Source organism: Vidua macroura, unplaced genomic scaffold (assembly GCF_024509145.1).
Source record: "Vidua macroura isolate BioBank_ID:100142 unplaced genomic scaffold, ASM2450914v1 whyUn_scaffold_107, whole genome shotgun sequence".
NCBI lineage: Eukaryota > Metazoa > Chordata > Aves > Passeriformes > Viduidae > Vidua > Vidua macroura.
In genome coordinates this window covers 144,471-162,071 of record NW_026530542.1, presented here as the reverse complement: position 1 = coordinate 162,071, position 17,601 = coordinate 144,471, and the positions used below count along the sequence as shown (strand labels likewise).

At 58.3% G+C, this 17,601-nt stretch overlaps 2 protein-coding genes across 2 annotated transcripts; one reads left to right on the top strand and one right to left on the bottom strand.

The window, feature by feature from the left end:
* The first annotated feature begins 3,591 nt into the window (after positions 1 to 3,591).
* Positions 3,592 to 6,037, top strand: LOC128822799 (forkhead box protein J1-like). The gene is made up of 3 exons (XM_054004598.1): positions 3,592 to 3,769; positions 4,314 to 4,861; positions 4,996 to 6,037. Exons 2-3 carry the CDS (start codon positions 4,370 to 4,372, stop codon positions 5,809 to 5,811), a joined length of 1,308 nt encoding a protein of 435 aa, XP_053860573.1. The 5' UTR covers positions 3,592 to 3,769; positions 4,314 to 4,369; the 3' UTR covers positions 5,812 to 6,037.
* An 892-nt stretch (positions 6,038 to 6,929) lies between these two features.
* Positions 6,930 to 17,469, bottom strand: LETMD1 (LETM1 domain containing 1). The gene is made up of 9 exons (XM_054004599.1): positions 17,282 to 17,469; positions 16,645 to 16,823; positions 15,309 to 15,424; positions 14,177 to 14,259; positions 13,358 to 13,544; positions 11,966 to 12,067; positions 10,063 to 10,215; positions 9,744 to 9,840; positions 6,930 to 8,718 (listed from the first exon to the last, which is right to left on the bottom strand). The coding sequence occupies exons 1-9, from the start codon at positions 17,389 to 17,391 to the stop codon at positions 8,648 to 8,650; spliced, it is 1,098 nt and encodes a 365-aa protein (XP_053860574.1). The 5' UTR covers positions 17,392 to 17,469; the 3' UTR covers positions 6,930 to 8,647.
* Positions 17,470 to 17,601: the final 132 nt, after the last annotated feature.

Sequence of the window (17,601 nt, the reverse complement as noted above, 5' to 3'; positions counted from 1 at the left end):
GACAAAACCTGAGTACAAGTGTAACTAGCTGAAAGTGCAACTCGAGATCAGCAGAATGAATATGCATGGACCTATTGTGAAATTCTATGAATGTATAAATTAGAGTAATAAAAAAAATCAAGAGTTTTCAGGGGCGCTGACGCCCATTGAAAAGAAATCCTAGCGCGTGCGCCCGGCGCTGTAATAAAAAACGCATACCGTGCCTCACAAATCGATCAGAATTGTCATGCTTTGGTTTTTCACCTCAGTTCACAGGGCTGTGCAGGGGCAGGGGCAGCTGTGCAGAGCACCAGCAGGGAGGACACGTCCTCCCCTCCGTGCCCCACAGGGGCTGAGCCCTTCCCAGCCCCCTCCCCATTAGCCCAGGCACATCCCCGGAGATGAGAAGGCTTTTCCCAGGGGAGCAGCAGCTCCTGGCTCCCCCAGCACACAGAACCCTGGCACAGGAGCTGTGGGCAGCGACACCCTGGCTCAGCCTGGCAGCAGGGATCAAACCCTCTCGCTTCTAAGCAGAAGCCAGCAATTAATTAATTAATGGGTGCCGTGAAAGGAGGGAAATTCGAAATTCCACTAAACTTCCCCACCCCTTAGGTGTTGCCAAGCAGGCTCTGGGCACGGAGGGTGTTCCTCTCACCTGGATCTTCCCTGGGGCTGCTCAGATCTTCCCCGTGGGTCCCTCTTCAGCTGGGCAGCATCCCGGCCACAACCAGGAGGGAGAACTCACCAAGCAGCCATGGATTGTCCCTCTGTACCCTCTGCAGGGAAAAAGAGGTTTGTGCTCTGTGCCTGAGGTGGCCTTTTGGCACCAAAGCTGTGACAACCTGCACGTTGATGTGGGCTCAGCTACCCAAGAGATCTTAAATTAAACTGTTGCTTAAAATGGCTGCATCCAGCCTGAGCAGGATCAGGACAGGATTTAGTGTCTTGAGCCGAGGAGCTGCTGGGAGCCCTGGGCTGTATTTTTATACCTGTCTCACTTTGGTGTGACAGTGCTGCCTGGGCAGTCCCACGGGCTCAGCTGAAACCCTGGAAACTCCTTCCACCTGACTTTCTAGCCAGGTGAATTGGCTGAGCAGATAAAGCTGCTGCTCCAGGCTTGGACATCTGAAATGTACACGTGCATTCAGTAAACTCTGTGATTTCCCCTCAGAGGTGCCTTGGAGTTTCCATCCCTCCTGCTCCACTAGGAGTGAATTCCAAAGCTCTCAGGGCAGCCTCAGCCCAGAATTGTTTCCCAAATTACACGCAAAGCCCAACTGTTCTCTTCTCTGCAGCTTTAAAGGGTTTTTTGTTGTTGTTGTTTGCATGTTGTTGAGGTTTTTATGCGTTTCCTGAAGTTCAAGGGCCATCTGGACTGGGAGATCTGCAAAAGGGCATTCCCAGACCCTGGATCAGCTATTTTCTTGCCCAAAAAGGCAGGAATTTGGTGCCAAGGCAAATCGTGGGAGGCCATGCTCCCCGTTTGCAGCAGAGGGCACTTCGCTGCACCCTTGAACATGAAAATATGGATCAGAGGAAGGATCCCAGCTGTTCCCTCCGCGCTGGGAAGCACGAGCTGGGAATCCTGGAGCTGAATATAAAGATGCTGGTGCTGACCATGAGGATCCCAATGCTGAACGTCACAATCCTGATGCTGAACGTGCAGCTCCCAGACAGGGCATGGTCAGCACGGCGTCACCCTGCTGTGACACCTCCTGCCACCCTCCTGCTCTGCCTCACCTCGGGGAAGGACGGGGAGCAGATTTAGGGCTTAAGGAGTCACCCTGGGAGCCATGTGCCGTAATCTGCTGCCTGGAAAAGTCAGGAGGCTCTGAGACAGTTATGTAAAGACAGGGCTGGGTGCTGAAATGGGTGCCCAGGTGGGTGCCAGGGCTGGGGGCAGCACAGAAAGGTCTTGCTGTTGTTACATACAATAGGCAGCCCCTAATCTGCACCCGAAACGCTGGGGTTAAGTGCTTTCATTATGTGGGAAAGATCAGTAATTCTCTTACAGGAGCTCATGGCAGGAAATTTAAATGTCAGCTCCGAAGCTGAATACATCAAAGGATTGCTCCAAGAAAAAGCTGCCAGGAAAACAGGACCCAGATCCCCAAAAAATAATAACCTAATCCTAAAACTCTAACCTTAACCTAACCTATAAGCAGAAACCAATCCCCAAAACACAACTATAAAGCTAAAAAAAAAAACCTAATCAAAAAAAAAAAAACCCAAAGCTGCCCCCAAAATCTAACCCTAAAGACAATGCTACCAATAATCCTAACAAAATCCCTAAACGTGAATCCGAATCCAGACCCAAAGCAGTAACACTAAAGCTAAAACAAAAGCACAGAGCAAGAGCAAACCCAATCCCTAACCATGACCCTAACCAAACACTGAACCCTAACCCCAATCATAACACCGACCCTAAGCCCAACCCTGACCACCGGGAGGCCAAGGCCAGCCAGACCTCTTGGTCCTGGCAGCTTTCTGGCAGCAATCCTTGGGCATTCACAATTTTGGAGCCAGGATCCCACGTTTGGCCCCAGGCAGCAAAGGATTCCTCCTTTCCACAGGAAGGAAAGCCCAAAGCCCCGGTGGGGTGGTCGTGGGGGCACAGCAGAGGCACCCCTGGGGGGCCAAGGCCAGTTAGACCTGTCCTGGGTTGGAAGATAAGTGTCTGTTCTACTGCCACCTGTTAGAGCCGGGGCAGATATCTTCTGTTCATTGGGCAATTTTCTTCTGTTCATTGGGCAATTTTCTTCTGTTCATTGGGCAGTTTTCTCCTGTTCATTGGGCAGTTTTTCTTTATCTCTTCCACAACCAATCCTCCCTCCTCTCCAGGAGATCTCTTCTGCTCATGGGCCATTAATTATTCATTATCTCCTGTTCATGAGTGTCCCTGCATGACTGATAAAATTCCATCATCCCATGGGAGATTTCTGAGTGTCCCTGTGTCCCTGCAGCTCAGAAAGTGCAGCAGGCACAGCTCCGTGCGCTCAGTCCTGGCTGATCTCAGCCCCCCGCAGCCTCCCGGAGCGCAGCCACAGAGCAAAGAGCGTTCCTGAGAGGCTGCCACCGAAAAGGGTTCCTGGGGAAAGAGGCCCTGCTGGAATTCCCTTTCCTTTCGCAGCCCATGAACTGCACAGCCCACAAGGAGACGATTCCTCTCCCTTGCCAGCCTCGGGCTCGGTCTCATCCGTTCAGCGTGCGGGAGCCGGGATCCACGGAGCAGCCGCTGCAGCCGCTGCTCGCACACGAGCCGGGCCAGGGAAGCGCTGGGATCCAGCCGGGCACGGTCCGCGCCCGGCACAACAACCACACGATGCCGCTGTGGATTTGCAGGGGAAGCGAACGCGCCTCGCTCGTCTCTGCCGGGGCTGCGGCGAGGAGGCTGCGGGCGAGCGGGCGAGGAGGGAGCGCTCGGGGGATGCCGCGGCTCCCTCGCTGCCGGGGCCGGGTGCCGCCGCTGCGCTGAGCCCGACAAGGGGCCAAGGAGCCCGTTTGGCGGCCGGGCGAGTAAATGCCCGTTCCTGGGAGCCACCCGCGAGCCCCCCGCCCCAAACGGCCGCGTCGCCCGCGCGCCGGGGGTTCCGCAGCGCTCCCGCCGCCGCAGCCGGGCCAGCGGCCGCCGCTGCTCTCCGGCCGCTCCCTCTCCCTCTCTCCATCTCTCTCCTGGCCCAAAAGCCACGCCGCATCCCGGCTTTGCAGCCCGGCGCCGGGGGCAGCGCCACATCCCCGCCGGCCGGAGCTGCCGGAGGGACGCTGTGCCTGGGGGCGCTCCCTGCTCCGGGTTGGTTCTGGGGACCAGGGGAAGGGAGAGATGGCAAACAAATGGCATCACACCGAAGGAAGGTGGTGGTGGAGACGGGATAGGATGGGGCGGGAGGGGATGGATGAGTGTTTTAGGGTCTTTAGGGTCGAGGTGTTGGACCCTGAGATGTGTTGAGGTGTTGGACCCTCCTGCTACCCGCGGCAGGAGTGAGGAACGACCTCGCTTGGTGGGATGGCAGGACTGGGTTTGTGTTGTTTAAGGGCAGGAGGGGTTTGTGTTGTTTAAGGGCAGGAGGGGATGTTGATTTCTTTCCTTCTTTCTGTGGCCAAAACCTCACTGGGCAGTGCCAGCCCGGAGGGTTTAGGGGGCTTAGAGGGAATTTCCCCGAGGCTCAGGGCTGTAAAACCCCCCGGGGCAGGCGTGCGGCTCCGTGCCCAGTGCCCAGGGACTGGTGTCACCCAGCGGCGCTGGGAACAGCCAGGTTCCAGGTGTTCCAGGAACACCTGTCCAGGTGCCAGAAGAACCTCGCAGAACCTCAACCCTCTGCCCCTTCTTCCTGCAGCATCCGCCCCGTCACTGCCTCCCCTTCAGGTGAACACGCCCAGCGCCGAGGGAGGCATGGTGTTCTCCAGCCCCGTGCCCAGAGCTCAGGGACCACCGAGCTCCAGCGAGGAGGAGCGGCGCGGTGGCGAGCCCGACCTGCTGTGGCTGGCCGACCTCACGGGCGCCCACATCGGCTTGGCCCCGATCTCCCAGGACCCCGAGGATCGCTGCAGCATCTGGGAGAATCTGGTGAGCCTGGTGGACTTCCAGTGCCCAGGCCTTCCCCTGACCGCCGAGGAGCTCTGCCACTACATCGACATCCCGCGCTCGCCCGCGTCCTCCTCGGCGGCGGCCGCGACCCCGGCCCGGGCCCTGCCCCGGCCCCCCGCGCTCCCGGGGGACACCGACTACGGGAGCAACGCGCACGTCAAGCCGCCCTACTCCTACGCCACCCTGATCTGCATGGCCCTGGAAGCCAGCGAGCAGCCCAAACTCACCCTGGCAGCAATCTGCAAGTGGATCAGCGACAACTTCTGCTACTACCGCCGTGCCCATCGCAGCTGGCAGGTAGGGGGAGGTTTGGAGCCCTCGGTGCCCGCCCGGGGCTCGGCACAGCCCCGCTGCCGGCTGCGGCGTCCCGCGGCCGTGCTGGGTGCCGCCGGCAGGATTCAGCCCCGGGCTTTGTTCTCTTTTGCGTCCAGAGCTCCATCCGGCACAACCTGTGCATCAACAAGTGCTTCGTCAAGGTGCCCCGCAAGAAGGGGGAGCCGGGCAGAGGCGCCTTCTGGAAGCTTCACCCCCAGCACGCCGAGTGGCTCAAGAGCAGCACCCTCCAAGGGCACGGGGCCGTCGCGGAGCCCGTCCCGGCAGCCGCCAGGAGAGCCCGGGCGGGAGCACGGCGCGCCCGCAGCCCCGGCGCCGTGCCCGGCAGCTCCCGGGGCGGCCTCGAGCTGGGCGCGGAGCTGCAGCGGCTGCTGCGAGAGTTTGAGGAGTTCGAAAGCAGCCACAAGTGGAGCCCCGCGGAGAACGGAGCGGGCCAGCAGTGCGAGCAGCGCTGGCCCGCGGCCCCGGCCGAGCCCTCTTGGCTTCCCAGCTGTGCCTCGGGGAGCCAGGAGGGGCCGGGCGAGCTGACCGAGCTGAAGGGCAGCACCGAGTGGGAAGCTCTGCTCGACGCCCCCGCCGAGCAGGGAGACTTCTCTGCTCCCGGGCAGCTCCCACCTCCCGCCCAGCCCGGAACCTTCCCCCTGCACCCCACAAGGGCGCGGGGGCAGCACCTGGGCTGGCCCCAAGTCCTCCCCGAGCCCAGCCCCGCCAGGCCGGGCTTGGATGAGACCCTGATGGCCACGGCTTTCCTGGAGGCCGCGTGGCACGAGATGAGCGGGAACCTCTCCAGCTGCATCCCCGCGGAGCAGGGGGCTGGAAACATCCCGGCCTCTTTGCCCAGCGGGGATGTCCTGGGCTGGGACTCTCTGGCCCACCTAAGACTCTTAGAGATGGGAGATAAGAGATTCGATTAGATTCGATTCGATTCGATGGATTTAGGAAGGGCTTTAGGGGTGGCCGTAGATGGTTTTATGGGTGAGGTTTCTTTTTGCTGCTTTCTGTTCTATTTTTTTGCTTGGGGAATGATGCTGAAGATACTTGGACACTTAATTTTATTTTTTTTTTCCCATTTTATTGGCAGTTTTTAAGAGATAGAATAAAGAAAACAAAGCAGAGAAGAACTCCTGTTTCACCTTCTGGTTTCCCTCCCGCACCCTTGGCTCTGCCCTGGAGGCCGGGGAGATCTGCCCAGCCCAGCCCTGCCCATCCAGCCCAGGGCAGCTTCCGCTCCTCCCTTGTCTGAACAGCAATTCCCTGGGGGAAACTGAGGCACGAGCCAGCGCCGGCGTGCCCCTGGATCCAACACGAGCTCGGGAGCTGCTCCGAGCCTTGCCCATCCCCTTCCCCACCCCTGGGGCTGACCCGGCCCCACCCCAGCCCTGGGGATGCTCTGAGGAGCTTCGGGGCCCTCGTGGCTCCGTCTGGGGCAGCGACTCCGTTAGAGACGGTCGGTAATTGATCGGTGATCGATGGATGATCGGTGATAGATGGTAGGTGATCGATGGATGATTGGTGATAGATGGTAGGTGATCGATGGATGATAGATTGTAAACGATAGCTGATTGATAAATGATAGATTTTAGACGATTGATGGGTGATAGATTTTAGATTATAGATGATAGGTGGTAGATGATGGATGAGATAAAATTAGATGAGATTAGGTGGACTTTGGAGGGGCTTTGGGGGTGGGTGCCGGTGGTTTTATGGACGAGGTTTCCTTTTCCTGCTTTCTGTTTTGTGGTTTTTGCTTGGGAAATGATACTGAAGAACCACACAGATACTTGGCCACTTTGATTTTTTCATGTTATTAACAATTTCTAAGAGACAGCTTAAAAAATAAAGTAGAGAAGAGCTGCACGGGGAGTGTGGTGTACCTGGTGAAGGAGTTTTCTCCAGCACTCCTGATCTCCAGCATGTGCCACCACCCGGGGCACGGGTGGGGCTTTGCTCTGGTGCAGCGCTCTGGGAGCAGCCCTGCCCCGAGAGCCCAGCCCGGAGCGCTCAGGAAAGAAAATCATCATTTCTCCTGATTTAAAACACCAGCGAGCCCAGCCGCCCCTCCTGCTCCTTAGCTCAGCTCATTAACCCTTTGTGCACTTCCCCCTCCTCTGCCTCGGGGGTGCCCAGCACCTGCCAGGGACACTGGGATGGGGGGCACTGGGCAAACTGGGCCGGATGGTGCTGCCCCAAAAGACCAGAACTGATTTTACTTTTACCAGATCTCAATGTTCCTGCAGCAACTCAAGGGTATCTTTGCATTTTAATATAATTTTTATTGGACTTAATCCACCAGATCCTGGGTGATCCCGGTGCTTGAGTCCCCCTGCCCCCCAAAATCCAATGTCCCCATAAATTCCTCCAGGCTCCCACTGGATTTTTTGTTTTTATTTTCACAAATTTTGTGAATACAAAGCTTCTCTTCAACGTTACAATTCTTTTTTTTTTCCCCAGCCGTGCCCAGGAATAATGGGCACGTTAATAATGGGCTCCTTTTTCCTGAATAATGCTGTATTTAAGGGGAACATTTAGGTGGAAAAAGAAAACAAACGGTTAAATTAGATGTGAGTCGTGGCTGAAAAGGGGTTAAACATCCCCAGCGGTGAAATCCTCCAGGGGGGGGCTCTGAAATCCACAAAAACCAGCAGGAAGGGGGTGGCCCCCACCCCTTCATACCCCAAAAACGCTTCGAAAGGGAAACTGTGCAGGAGTCCCCTCGGGGGGGGCACCAGAGCCACCCCCAAAACCCCCGGAGCCACCAAATCCTCTGGGCTTTAACAAACCACCCACGCGTGGGGCAAATCCCCTTTGCCAGCAGGAATTCCTCGGCCGGGGGGGGGCAAAGTTAAACCCCCAAAATCCCCCCAGTGGGAAATGCAGGGGGGGGAGAGGTCAAAGGGGCTTCAGCGAGGCTGAATTTGGGGGGTGCAGTCCTGGGACCCCCCCCTCGGCCCCTCCCAGCCTCTCAGCCCCCTCCACTGCTCCCCAGAACCCCACGGGGCCCTCGGGAGATCCCACAGGGATCCGGGAGGCTCGGTGGGAATTCCAGGGCGCTGCCCAACCCCTGAGGGCGGGCTGGGACACTTAAGACTGCTCAGAAGAGAAAAGAAACAGAGGAAAACCCTCCAGCAGGGAGTCACGGCCACCAGATCCCATGGGAACATCCCAGAGATCCCACAGGACATCCCAAAGATCCCACAGGACATCCCAGAGATCCCACGGGAACATCCCAAAGATTGCCCAGGAACATCTCAAAGATCCCACAGGACATCCCAGAGACCCCATGGAACATCCCAAAGATCCCACAGGAATATCCCAAAGATCCCACAGGAACATCCCAAAGATCCCACGGGAACATCCAGCAGATCCCACAGGACATCCCAAAGATCCCACAGGAACATCACAAAGATCCCACAGGAACATCCCAAAGATCCCACGGGAACATCCCGAAGATCTTCCAGGAACATCCCAAAGATCCCACAGGACATCCCAAAGATCCCACAGGAACATCCCAGAGATCCCACAGGAACATCCCAGAGATCCCAGGGAACATCCAGCAGATCCCAGCTCAAGGAGCCGCTCGCTCTCCCCCGCAATTAACGAGCTGCAGTTAATCAGTGCAAGCAGGGAGCCACGGCCTCTCCTGGGCACGCCGAGGCTGCCAAGGGGGGCCGGGCAGAGGCTCAGGGAGCCCTGGCAGCCCCAGGCTGCGGGGAGGGCACGCAGCTGCCCGCCGTGCCCGGCTCAGGGCTGTCACTCCGGGGGCTGCCCGCAGTTGAGGGACAGCAGGACCATGCTGTGTGCCAGCAGAGAGGCCTCGGAAGCTGCAGGAGCACAGGAGCACGCTGAGAGACTGGGACGGGCACTGGGGGCACTGGGAGAGCTGGGGCTGGGATGGGAGTGGCACTGGGGGTGCTGGGGTGGGCACTGGGTGGGCTCTGGGTGCACTGGGAGCCCTGTGGGGGGCACAGGGGAGCACTGGAAGAGCTGGGGCTGGGATGGGAGTGACAGTGGGGTGGCACTGGGGGTGTTGGGGTGGGCACTGGGTGGGCTCTGGGTGGACTGGGCAGCACTGGGGGGCACTGGGAGAGCTGGGGCTGGGATGGGAGTGGCACTGGGGGGGCACTGGGGGTGTTGGGGTGGGCACTGGGTGGAGTGGGCAGCACTGGGGGTCACTGGGAGAGCTGGGGCTGGGATGGGAGTGGCACTGGGGGTGCTGGGGTGGGCACTGGGTGGGCTCTGGGTGGACTGGGAGCCCTGTGGGGGGCACAGGGGGGTTCTGGGTGGACTGGGCAGCACTGGGGGTCACTGGGAGAGCTGGGGGTGGGATGGGAGTGGCACTGGGAGGGCACTGGGGGTGCTGGGTGGGTATGGGATGGGCTCTGGGTGGACTGGGCAGCACTGAGATAGGAACTTGGCAGATTGGGAGCACTGGGATGGGCACAGGGGAGCACTGGGATGGGCACATGAGGAGCACTGGGATGGGCACGGGGAGCACTGGGATGGGCATGGGGGGAGCACTGGGATGGGCACAGGGGAGCACTGGGATGGGCACGGGGAGCACTGGGATGGGCACAGGGGAGCACTGGGATGGGCACGGGGAGCACTGGGAGGGGAATGGGGGAGCCCTGGGCTCCTGATCCCACATTTCCATCCCACTCCTTTTTCCTTTCCTCGGGGCTGCAATGTGCCACCAGAGCTCTGCAGGGCAGGGACACCGGGGCACAGGCTCTGCACAGGTGTGGGGGGTGAGCCTAGATGGGGACAAAGCCACCCCAGAACTCCCCAGGAGGGACAGTGCCCGTGCCCAGGGAAGGCTGTCGGGTGTGGCTGCCCCTCGCAGAGGTACCTTGGAGCTCACAGGAGAGCCTGAGCCACTGCTCCAGCCACGCCCGGCACTCGGCCTGGCCCAGCTGAGTGGAGTTCAGCCCACGCAGGTAACAGGCCTGGGGAGACACGGACACGGTCAGGGAAGGACACACAGACCTCCAGCACCACGCCAGGACCCCCTCCGGGAGGGGAAGAGGAGCGAGGAACCGTTCCCCACCCCAGGTGCGACCCCAGCGTGGAGAACGCTTCCCCGGGAAAAGAGCAACCTCGCGCCCCGAGGCCACGCGGGTGCCAGCCGAGGTGCCACCAGCCTGGCACGGGCACGTGAGGGGTCTCACCGCTCGGAGCTCCTCCTCAGAGAGCTGCCCCAGGCCCAGGTGCAGCAGGGCCCGGTCCAGGTGCCGGATCTCCAGGACGTGGCTGCGCAGGCGGTGCCGCAGGAAGAAGGCCGGGAGGTGCGGGGTCAGGAACAGCACCTGGCTCAGGGCTCTCTGTGCAGGACAAGGAGGGCACCTGTGAGGTGTCCAAGCCCTCCTGAAACAGGCCTGGCTTTCTAAAGTTTCTAAAAGTTCCAGTCTGAGCTTGCTGGAGTCACATCCATGGTTTAAAGGGAGGGGGGCAGAGACTTGAGCATTGATTGCATTTCCCAATCCTCTCATCAGCCTCCACTGAAACAACTGGGCAAGGACACACTGCTGTCCTGGCTGCAAGGTAAGTGTGGATTCTGTTACCTGTTAGGTGGGGCAGTGTCCCAGACTGAAAGGCAAGATGCACTCTATTTGCCACCTGTGCCAAGCACATTTCTCTCTCTCTCAGGATTTTTCATAGAGGTGCGCAGAGAGAAAGAAAGAGAAAACAATTTCTATTTCTGCTCCTTGCTCTTCTCATGTGGAATGTGCTTGGAGAATTGTTTCCCTGGGGTGATTGCTTGGTTGGATTCTGGTGAGGATTGTTTGGGCCTCATGGCCAATCCAACCCATCTGTGGCTGGACTCTGGAGAACAGGTTTACAAGTTGTGAGTAGTTAGATATGGCAGTTAGAGAGAGTAGCAGGTAGTTTTAGTATCTTCCTTTATATAGTATATTAATTAATGTATTATAGCATAATTATAACAAAGAAATCCTGAGAGAAAGAGAAATGTGCTGCCACAGCCATAGTGTGGCAGTTATTTTGTGTTCAGGGCAGCTCTCCTTATCTCCTCCACAACCAATCCTCCCTCCAGGGACACATCTGCTGCTAAGGGGCCACTGAGTGTCACTGCCTGACTGAGGAGAACTGGAACATCCCACTGGGAGATGCTCTGCCCAGGGGGACGAGCCAAGCATTCCTACCTGGATACAATCTGGGCTTTTGGGACACCAGCACAGCTTTTCCTGCGCTGGATTTCCCAGAGGAGCAGCTGCCTCCTCCACTGCAGGAAGACTGCAGCCACAATTCCAACTGGACTGTGGCCAGCACCCTGTCCAACAGCCTGTCAGGTTGTATTCTGACTCTGTCAGTGTTGTTCTGGTTCACTGCATTGTTTATTTTATCTCTTTATTTTCTTCCCTAATAAAGAACTGTTATTCCTGCTCCCATATCTCTGCCTGAGAGCTCCTTAATTTCAAATTTGTAACAATTCAGAGGGAAGGGGGTTTATATTTTTTCCATTTCAAGGGAGGCTCCTGCCTTCCTCAGCAGACACCTGGCTTTTCAAACCAAGAGAATTGCCAGGAAGCTGTTTCTGGTATCCCTCAGTTTTTGCTGCTTTTGGTTACTTAACCACACTGCAGAGAATCTCTGCAGAAAGGGTGAAACATGATTTTTAAACCTGCTGTTTGCAGCGTGTCCTTCAAAAATCCCAAACAGTGTCAGATGGAAGGTTCTGGAAGTTGACTGATCATCTGAAGCCTATTCTGATGCTCCCATTGTACCCTGAATGCCCATTCAGGCACTTCCACCTGCCCACGTGGCTCCAACCTGGCCTGGAACACTTCCAGGGATGGGGAAATCCCTCCCAGTGCCCTCCCACCTGCACAGGGAGGAATTCCTTCCCCAAATCCTCCTCTGGGTTCGTTCCCAGCAGCTCCACATCCTTCCCATGCTGGGCCCCCCACAGCTGGAGGCAGCACTGCAGGTGGGGGCTCACCTGAGCCCCCCTCACCTGCTGCCCAGGACCCCTCTGCAGCTTCTCCTCCGCACCTGGGCTGGTTTTGGGGCACACCTGAGCAGGTGAGCACACCTGGGCTGAGCTGAACTCACCACATGATCCACGTGGAGCCTGTTGAGCACCAGCAGAGACCCCGAGAACGAACTCCTCACAGCCAGGAGCTGGGCCAGGTGGGGCCGGGCACCTCCCTGCACCTGAAAGAGCCCCAGGTGAGCACAGGTGACACCTCACACAGGCTGCTGCCTCAGGCTTTGGCTTTTCTATTCTTCAGATCCTGTGCTGCTTTACTCTGTGGGTCTGGGCTTCATATTATGGGATGGTGAGCTCTGTTCACAGAGTAGGGAGACAAAACAATTCCTTCTCCAGCTGGGAACCAAGGACAACTGATCGAAATCTCAGGCCCAAGAGCAGAAACAACATGGACTGAAGAGAGAAAAACAAGGATGGGACTGGATAACCTAAAGCTGTAATTGGACAATTAACCCCAATATGCAAATGAACCAAAACTTTTCAAATTGAGAGACCCCGTGACCAGGCGTCCATTTTTGTGACCATTTTGGGTCCATTTTGTGACCATCTTGGGTCCATTTTGGGTTCATTTTGTGACCATTTTGGGTCCATTCTGTGACCATCTTGGGTTCACCTGGGGTGCAGCCCTGGCTGGGCTCTTGTGCTGCCCAAGGTGCATCCATTGAGGATATTCTTTTAATAAATCCCTATTTATTCTTTAGCTCTGTCCAGTCTCTGTTCTAGGTCAGCCTTCCCAAGGCATCCAGGTGACAACACCTCCCATGTTGGGTTAAGCTTTTTTCTGACTCAGAGATGGGGTAACTGAGAGGAATTTTGAGAATTTTATTTTCAGTCTCATGTGAAGGGTGAGACAATACAGATGTTATAATTGACGTCACCACACTAATTCTTAATTTAATAGCTTCTTAATTACAATACACTATAAGTATTTCTTGGCCTATCAGCTTTTGCCACACCATGCTGCAAATGCTTTAAGTGTGGTGGTTTTCACTTGCAAATTTAGGATTTTTTTTTAATTTTAAAATTAACGGGGGCCAGCCCTGCAGCACTCCCTACTCCATCCAGAGCTCCACAGCCTCCCCTACTTTTCTACCTAATAACTGCTAAAATAAACAAACTTCCCAGAACGAGACCAGCCCCACAACAATTCTTCTCTTATCCAAAAACCAACCGAAGAAACCTGCAAAAAAACCAAAAGAAAAACCCATTCTCCCCCGCCACAACAAACCCCATAACAAAGACCACCCATATTACCTCACTCTTAACCCCCCCAAAAAACCCCAAATTTCTTTCATCTTTATCACATATTTTTCACAAAGACGTCTTCAGCTCCTCAACAACTCAACAGATTATTAATGATACAAAAAAAAAAAAAAAAAAAACCCTTTTACCTTACTTCCCTAAATTTTCTCCTGTTCTAAAGCAGCCCACAGTGACGGGGTGTGGGCACAGACCTGGGCACAGAGCTGCAGCAGGAGCTGCCGGGGCTGGGGCTCGGGCAGGGAGCGCGCCGCCCGCGCCAGCCCCCGCAGCACGGCCGGGTACGAGGCCCTGCGGCGGCAGTCGTAGGCACCCAGGAACTCCACCTGCTGCCTGGGCGTCCAGAAGTGCCTGATCAGCAGCTGCCGGGGGAAGAAATACCTGGGAGCAGAGAGAGGGGGTTCAGGCAGGGCAGGGGGGGCTGCTTGGTGTCGCTGCAGGGCGTCCCTGGCTGGGTAATGATGAGCATCGACTCCACGATGCACAGAGCTAATGCTGATCAATCTGTGCATTAGAAATGTCATCACTGAGAAACCCATCGCTTTTATGGACACTTATGACACACACCTGCAAGGCTCAGGCCACCGTGGGCACCGGCCAGCCCGCTCCTGAGTTTGTGACCAAAGCCTCAGGAATTCATCAAGGCTATTGGGACCTAATTTGTGCTAAATTAAGAAAGAAGAGGCTGAGAAACTGAATACCAAGGCCACAAGAACTGGATGACAGAGGGCTGTGAAACAGCTGGATGTAACCAACCACACCCTCTGAGAAATGCAGGCAGAGAAGGAGGGAACAAGACAAGGGCACCCAGCAAGAAGTGCGTGCTGTGCTCGTGGAATCCACCAATGCCTGTGGAGTGTAAACAATAAACACCTTCTGCTCCATCCTACCGGCCAGCTGCTCAGGAGCCCTGGATTTCCCATAATAATCCTTCTTACAGTGAGGGGCTCCTGCCTCCAGAAACCCCCCTGCAGGGAATGTGGGACTCGGGGAGCCCAGGGCTGGGTACTCACATCAGGACCAGGACCAGGAAGTTGGCGAAGGGAGGGATGGCGATGATCCCGATGGGAATGATCTTGAGCACGTCCCTGCGGAACTGCCGGGGGGGCAGGGGGAGCAGGGTCAGCACCAGACCCCAAAAAACCCCCAAAAAACCCCAAAAATTCCCCTGCCCGTGCTGGCTGCAGCTCCCACTCCCGGGTTTTGGGCAGGGAAGGCGTCCCAGAGGAGCTGCAGCCGTTCCCTGTGGGCAAAGGGGGGCAGAGATGGGGCAGAGGGGAGGGGAAAGGAGGCAGAGTTGGGGCAGAGTTGGGGCTGAGTTGGGGGTGAGGAGAGGCAGAAGGGGGGCAGAGGAGAGGCAGAGATGAGGCAGAAGGGAAGTGAGGCAGGGCTCAGGCAGAAGGGAAGTGAGGCAGGGCTCAGGCTGGGCTCAGGCCAGGCTCAGACAGGGCTCAGGCAGAAGGGAAGGGAGGCAGGGCTCAGGCCAGGCTCAGGAAGGGCTCAGGCAGGGCTCAGGCAGAGGGGAAGTGAGACAGGGCTCAGGCTGGGCTCAGGCCAGGCTCAGACAGGATTCAGGCCAGGCTCAGGCCAGGCTCAGGCCGGGCTCAGGCAGGGCTCAGGCAGGGCTCAGGCAGAAGGGAAGGGAGGCAGGGCTCAGGCCAGGCTCAGGCCAGGCTCAGGCCAGGCTCAGACAGGATTCAGGCCAGGCTCAGACAGGATTCAGGCCAGGCTCAGGCCAGGCTCAGGCCAGGCTCAGACAGGATTCAGGCCAGGCTCAGGCCAGGCTCAGACAGGATTCAGGCCAGGCTCAGACAGGATTCAGGCCAGGCTCAGACAGGATTCAGGCCAGGCTCAGGCCAGGCTCAGGCCAGGCTCAGACAGGATTCAGGCCAGGCTCAGGCCAGGCTCAGACAGGATTCAGGCCAGGCTCAGGCCAGGCTCAGGCCAGGCTCAGGCCAGGCTCAGACAGGATTCAGGCCAGGCTCAGACAGGATTCAGGCCAGGCTCAGACAGGATTCAGGCCGGGCTCAGGCCAGGCTCAGGCAGGATTCAGGCCAGGCTCAGGCCAGGCTCAGGCAGGATTCAGGCCAGGCTCAGGCCGGGCTCAGGCCGGGCTCAGGCCAGGCTCAGCCCAGCCCAGCTGACCTGGCGCAGGCGCTCCATGTCGCGGTACGGGAGCTGCTGAGGGCTCAGCTGCAGCTGGGACATCCTGGCCCTGATCCTCCTGATCTCCTGCACCTCCAGGAACAGCGCCTGCACTCCTGCAGGGACAGGGCTCCCTCAGCAGCCCGTCCCCCAGGCACAGGATTGCAAAGCGCGTCCTCCTTCCCAGAGCTGAGACCTCTTTGGGGACCCAGGTGTTTGGGCACCCCCATCTGCACCCCTTTTCTTGGGACACCCCCAAAAAAGTGGGGTTTTCAGACCCATTTACTTGGACTCACCTGCTGGGACCCCCCCTTTGGGACCTCATTTGGGACCCAGGTGTTTGCACTCCCCCATCAGCACCCCTTTTCTTGGGACACCCCTTTTGGGAAACCCCAAAAAAAGCGGGGTTTTCAGACCCCCTTTTCTTGACCCTCCTGCTGGGACCCCCCATTTGAGACCCCATTTGGGACCCAGATGTTTGCACTCCCCCATCAGCACCCCTTTTTGGAACACCCCCAAAAAAAGTGGGTTTTCAGATCCCCTTTTCTTGACCCTCCTGCTGGGACCCCCCATTTGAGACCCCATTTGGGACCCAGGTGTTTGCACTCCCCCATCAGCACCCCTTTTCTTGGGACACCCCTTTTGGGAAACCCCCAAAAAAGTGGGGTTTTCAGACCCCCTTTTCTTGACCCTCCTGCTGGGACCCCCCTTTTGGGACCCCATTTGGAACCCAGATGTTTGGGCCCTCCCATCAGCACCCCTTTTTGGAACACCCCCAAAAAAAGCGGGGTTTTCAGACCCCCTTTTCTTGTCCCTCCTGCTGGGACCCCCCATTTGAGACCCCATTTGGGACCCAGGTGTTTGCACTCCCCCCTCAGCACCCCATTTTTGTGGGACACCCCTTTTGGGAAACCCCAAAAAAGTGGGGTTTTCAGACCCATTTTTTTGAACCCACCCCTGGGACCCCTTTTCAGGATCTCTTTTGGGACCCAGATGTTTGGACATCCTCATCAGCACCCCATTTTTTTTTTTTGGGGGGATATCCCTTTTTGGAACAGCCCACCCTCTTTCAGACCCCCTTTTTTGGACCCCACCATTTGAGACCCCGACGTTTGCACTCCCCCCTCAGCACCCCGTTTTCTTGGGACGCCCCTTTTCAGAACACCCCGTTAAAAGTGGGGTTTTCTCCCTCCTGCTGGGACCCCACTTTTGGGACCACGATGTTTGCACTCCCCCACCAGCCCCCCCCCCTTTTTGGGACACCCCGCCCTCTTTTCCCTTGTCGGGACCCCTCTTTCAGCCCCCGCTTTTTGGGGACCCCTCCGCGGGCACTGACCACTTTTGAAGGTGCTGTGCAGGAGGTAGAAGCGGGGGAAGCTCCTCTCCAGGAACCGCTCGTACCTGGCGCTCACTCGCCGCGCTGCGGCGGCCGCGGCGGCCACGAGGGCGCGGGAGGCGGCGCGGGACGAGAGAGAACGGAGCTGGGAGCGGCAGAGCTGGGAACACACCGGGGAGCTGCGCCCCCGCCCCCGCCTCAGCTCCCGCCCGTTCGAGGCTCCCGGCGCCGCCGGAGAGGGGAACTGGGAGAACTGGGGGAACTGGGAACCGGGGTCCGGGGGATTCAGGGGCTCCGGATGGGTTCGGGATTCCCGTGCCAGGCTCGGGCAGGGGAGGGGGATTGGGGAGGGCGGTAACGGGAGGCACCGGGCACGGAACGGCAGCGCGGTAACGGAGAGGGCGTGCGATAACGGGGGCGCGCCGGGGGCTGGGGAACAGCGCGGGGGGGGGACACGGCCAGCACCGGCGGGAGCCGGAGAGGGCGAGGGAGGTAAAGGAGAGGGATATTTGGCGAGGAATCACGATTGCGGTCGGTGTTTAGCGGGGGCTGCCGTCGGTGTTTGGGTCTCCCTAAGGGGAGCGCGTCCCGGCCGGTGCCACGGGGTATGGCCGGCCCCGCGGGGGTCCCCGCTCACCTGGACACGCCCAGAGCGAGCTGCGGCTGCATCTGGCCCCGAGGGGGGCTCAGGGCGGCGGCGCCGAGGCGCCAGAGCCCGCCCCGGGCCGCGGCCCTGGACAGCGCCATCTTGGCGCGTCACAGGGCGGCGATCACGTGCGGCTCCGAGCGCTGATTGGCTGCCGCGCCGGAAGTGCCCATTCTGAGGGTTCCGGGCCCGGCCTGAGCCCCCCGCATTTCCGTTCCCCCCGGGCCTTCCCCGGTCCAACCGGGCCCGTTCGCCCCGGTTCTGGCCCGGCTGCCCGGGCGGGTGAGCCGGGACCCTCCTCCCGTTTCCCC

Coding starts and splice junctions, on each gene's coding strand:
- LETMD1 (XM_054004599.1), bottom strand. CDS start 17,391: ATGGCGCTGTCCAGGGCCGCGGCCCGGGGCGGGCTCTGGCGCCTCGGC. Junction 16,824..17,281: donor CTCGCTCTGGGCGTGTCCAG/GTGAGCGGGGAC, acceptor GCGGGGGCGCAG/CTCCCCGGTGTGTTCCCAGC. Junction 15,425..16,644: donor GCACAGCACCTTCAAAAGTG/GTCAGTGCCCGC, acceptor CTGTCCCTGCAG/GAGTGCAGGCGCTGTTCCTG.
- LOC128822799 (XM_054004598.1), top strand. CDS start 4,370: ATGGTGTTCTCCAGCCCCGTGCCCAGAGCTCAGGGACCACCGAGCTCC. Junction 4,862..4,995: donor GTGCCCATCGCAGCTGGCAG/GTAGGGGGAGGT, acceptor TTTTGCGTCCAG/AGCTCCATCCGGCACAACCT.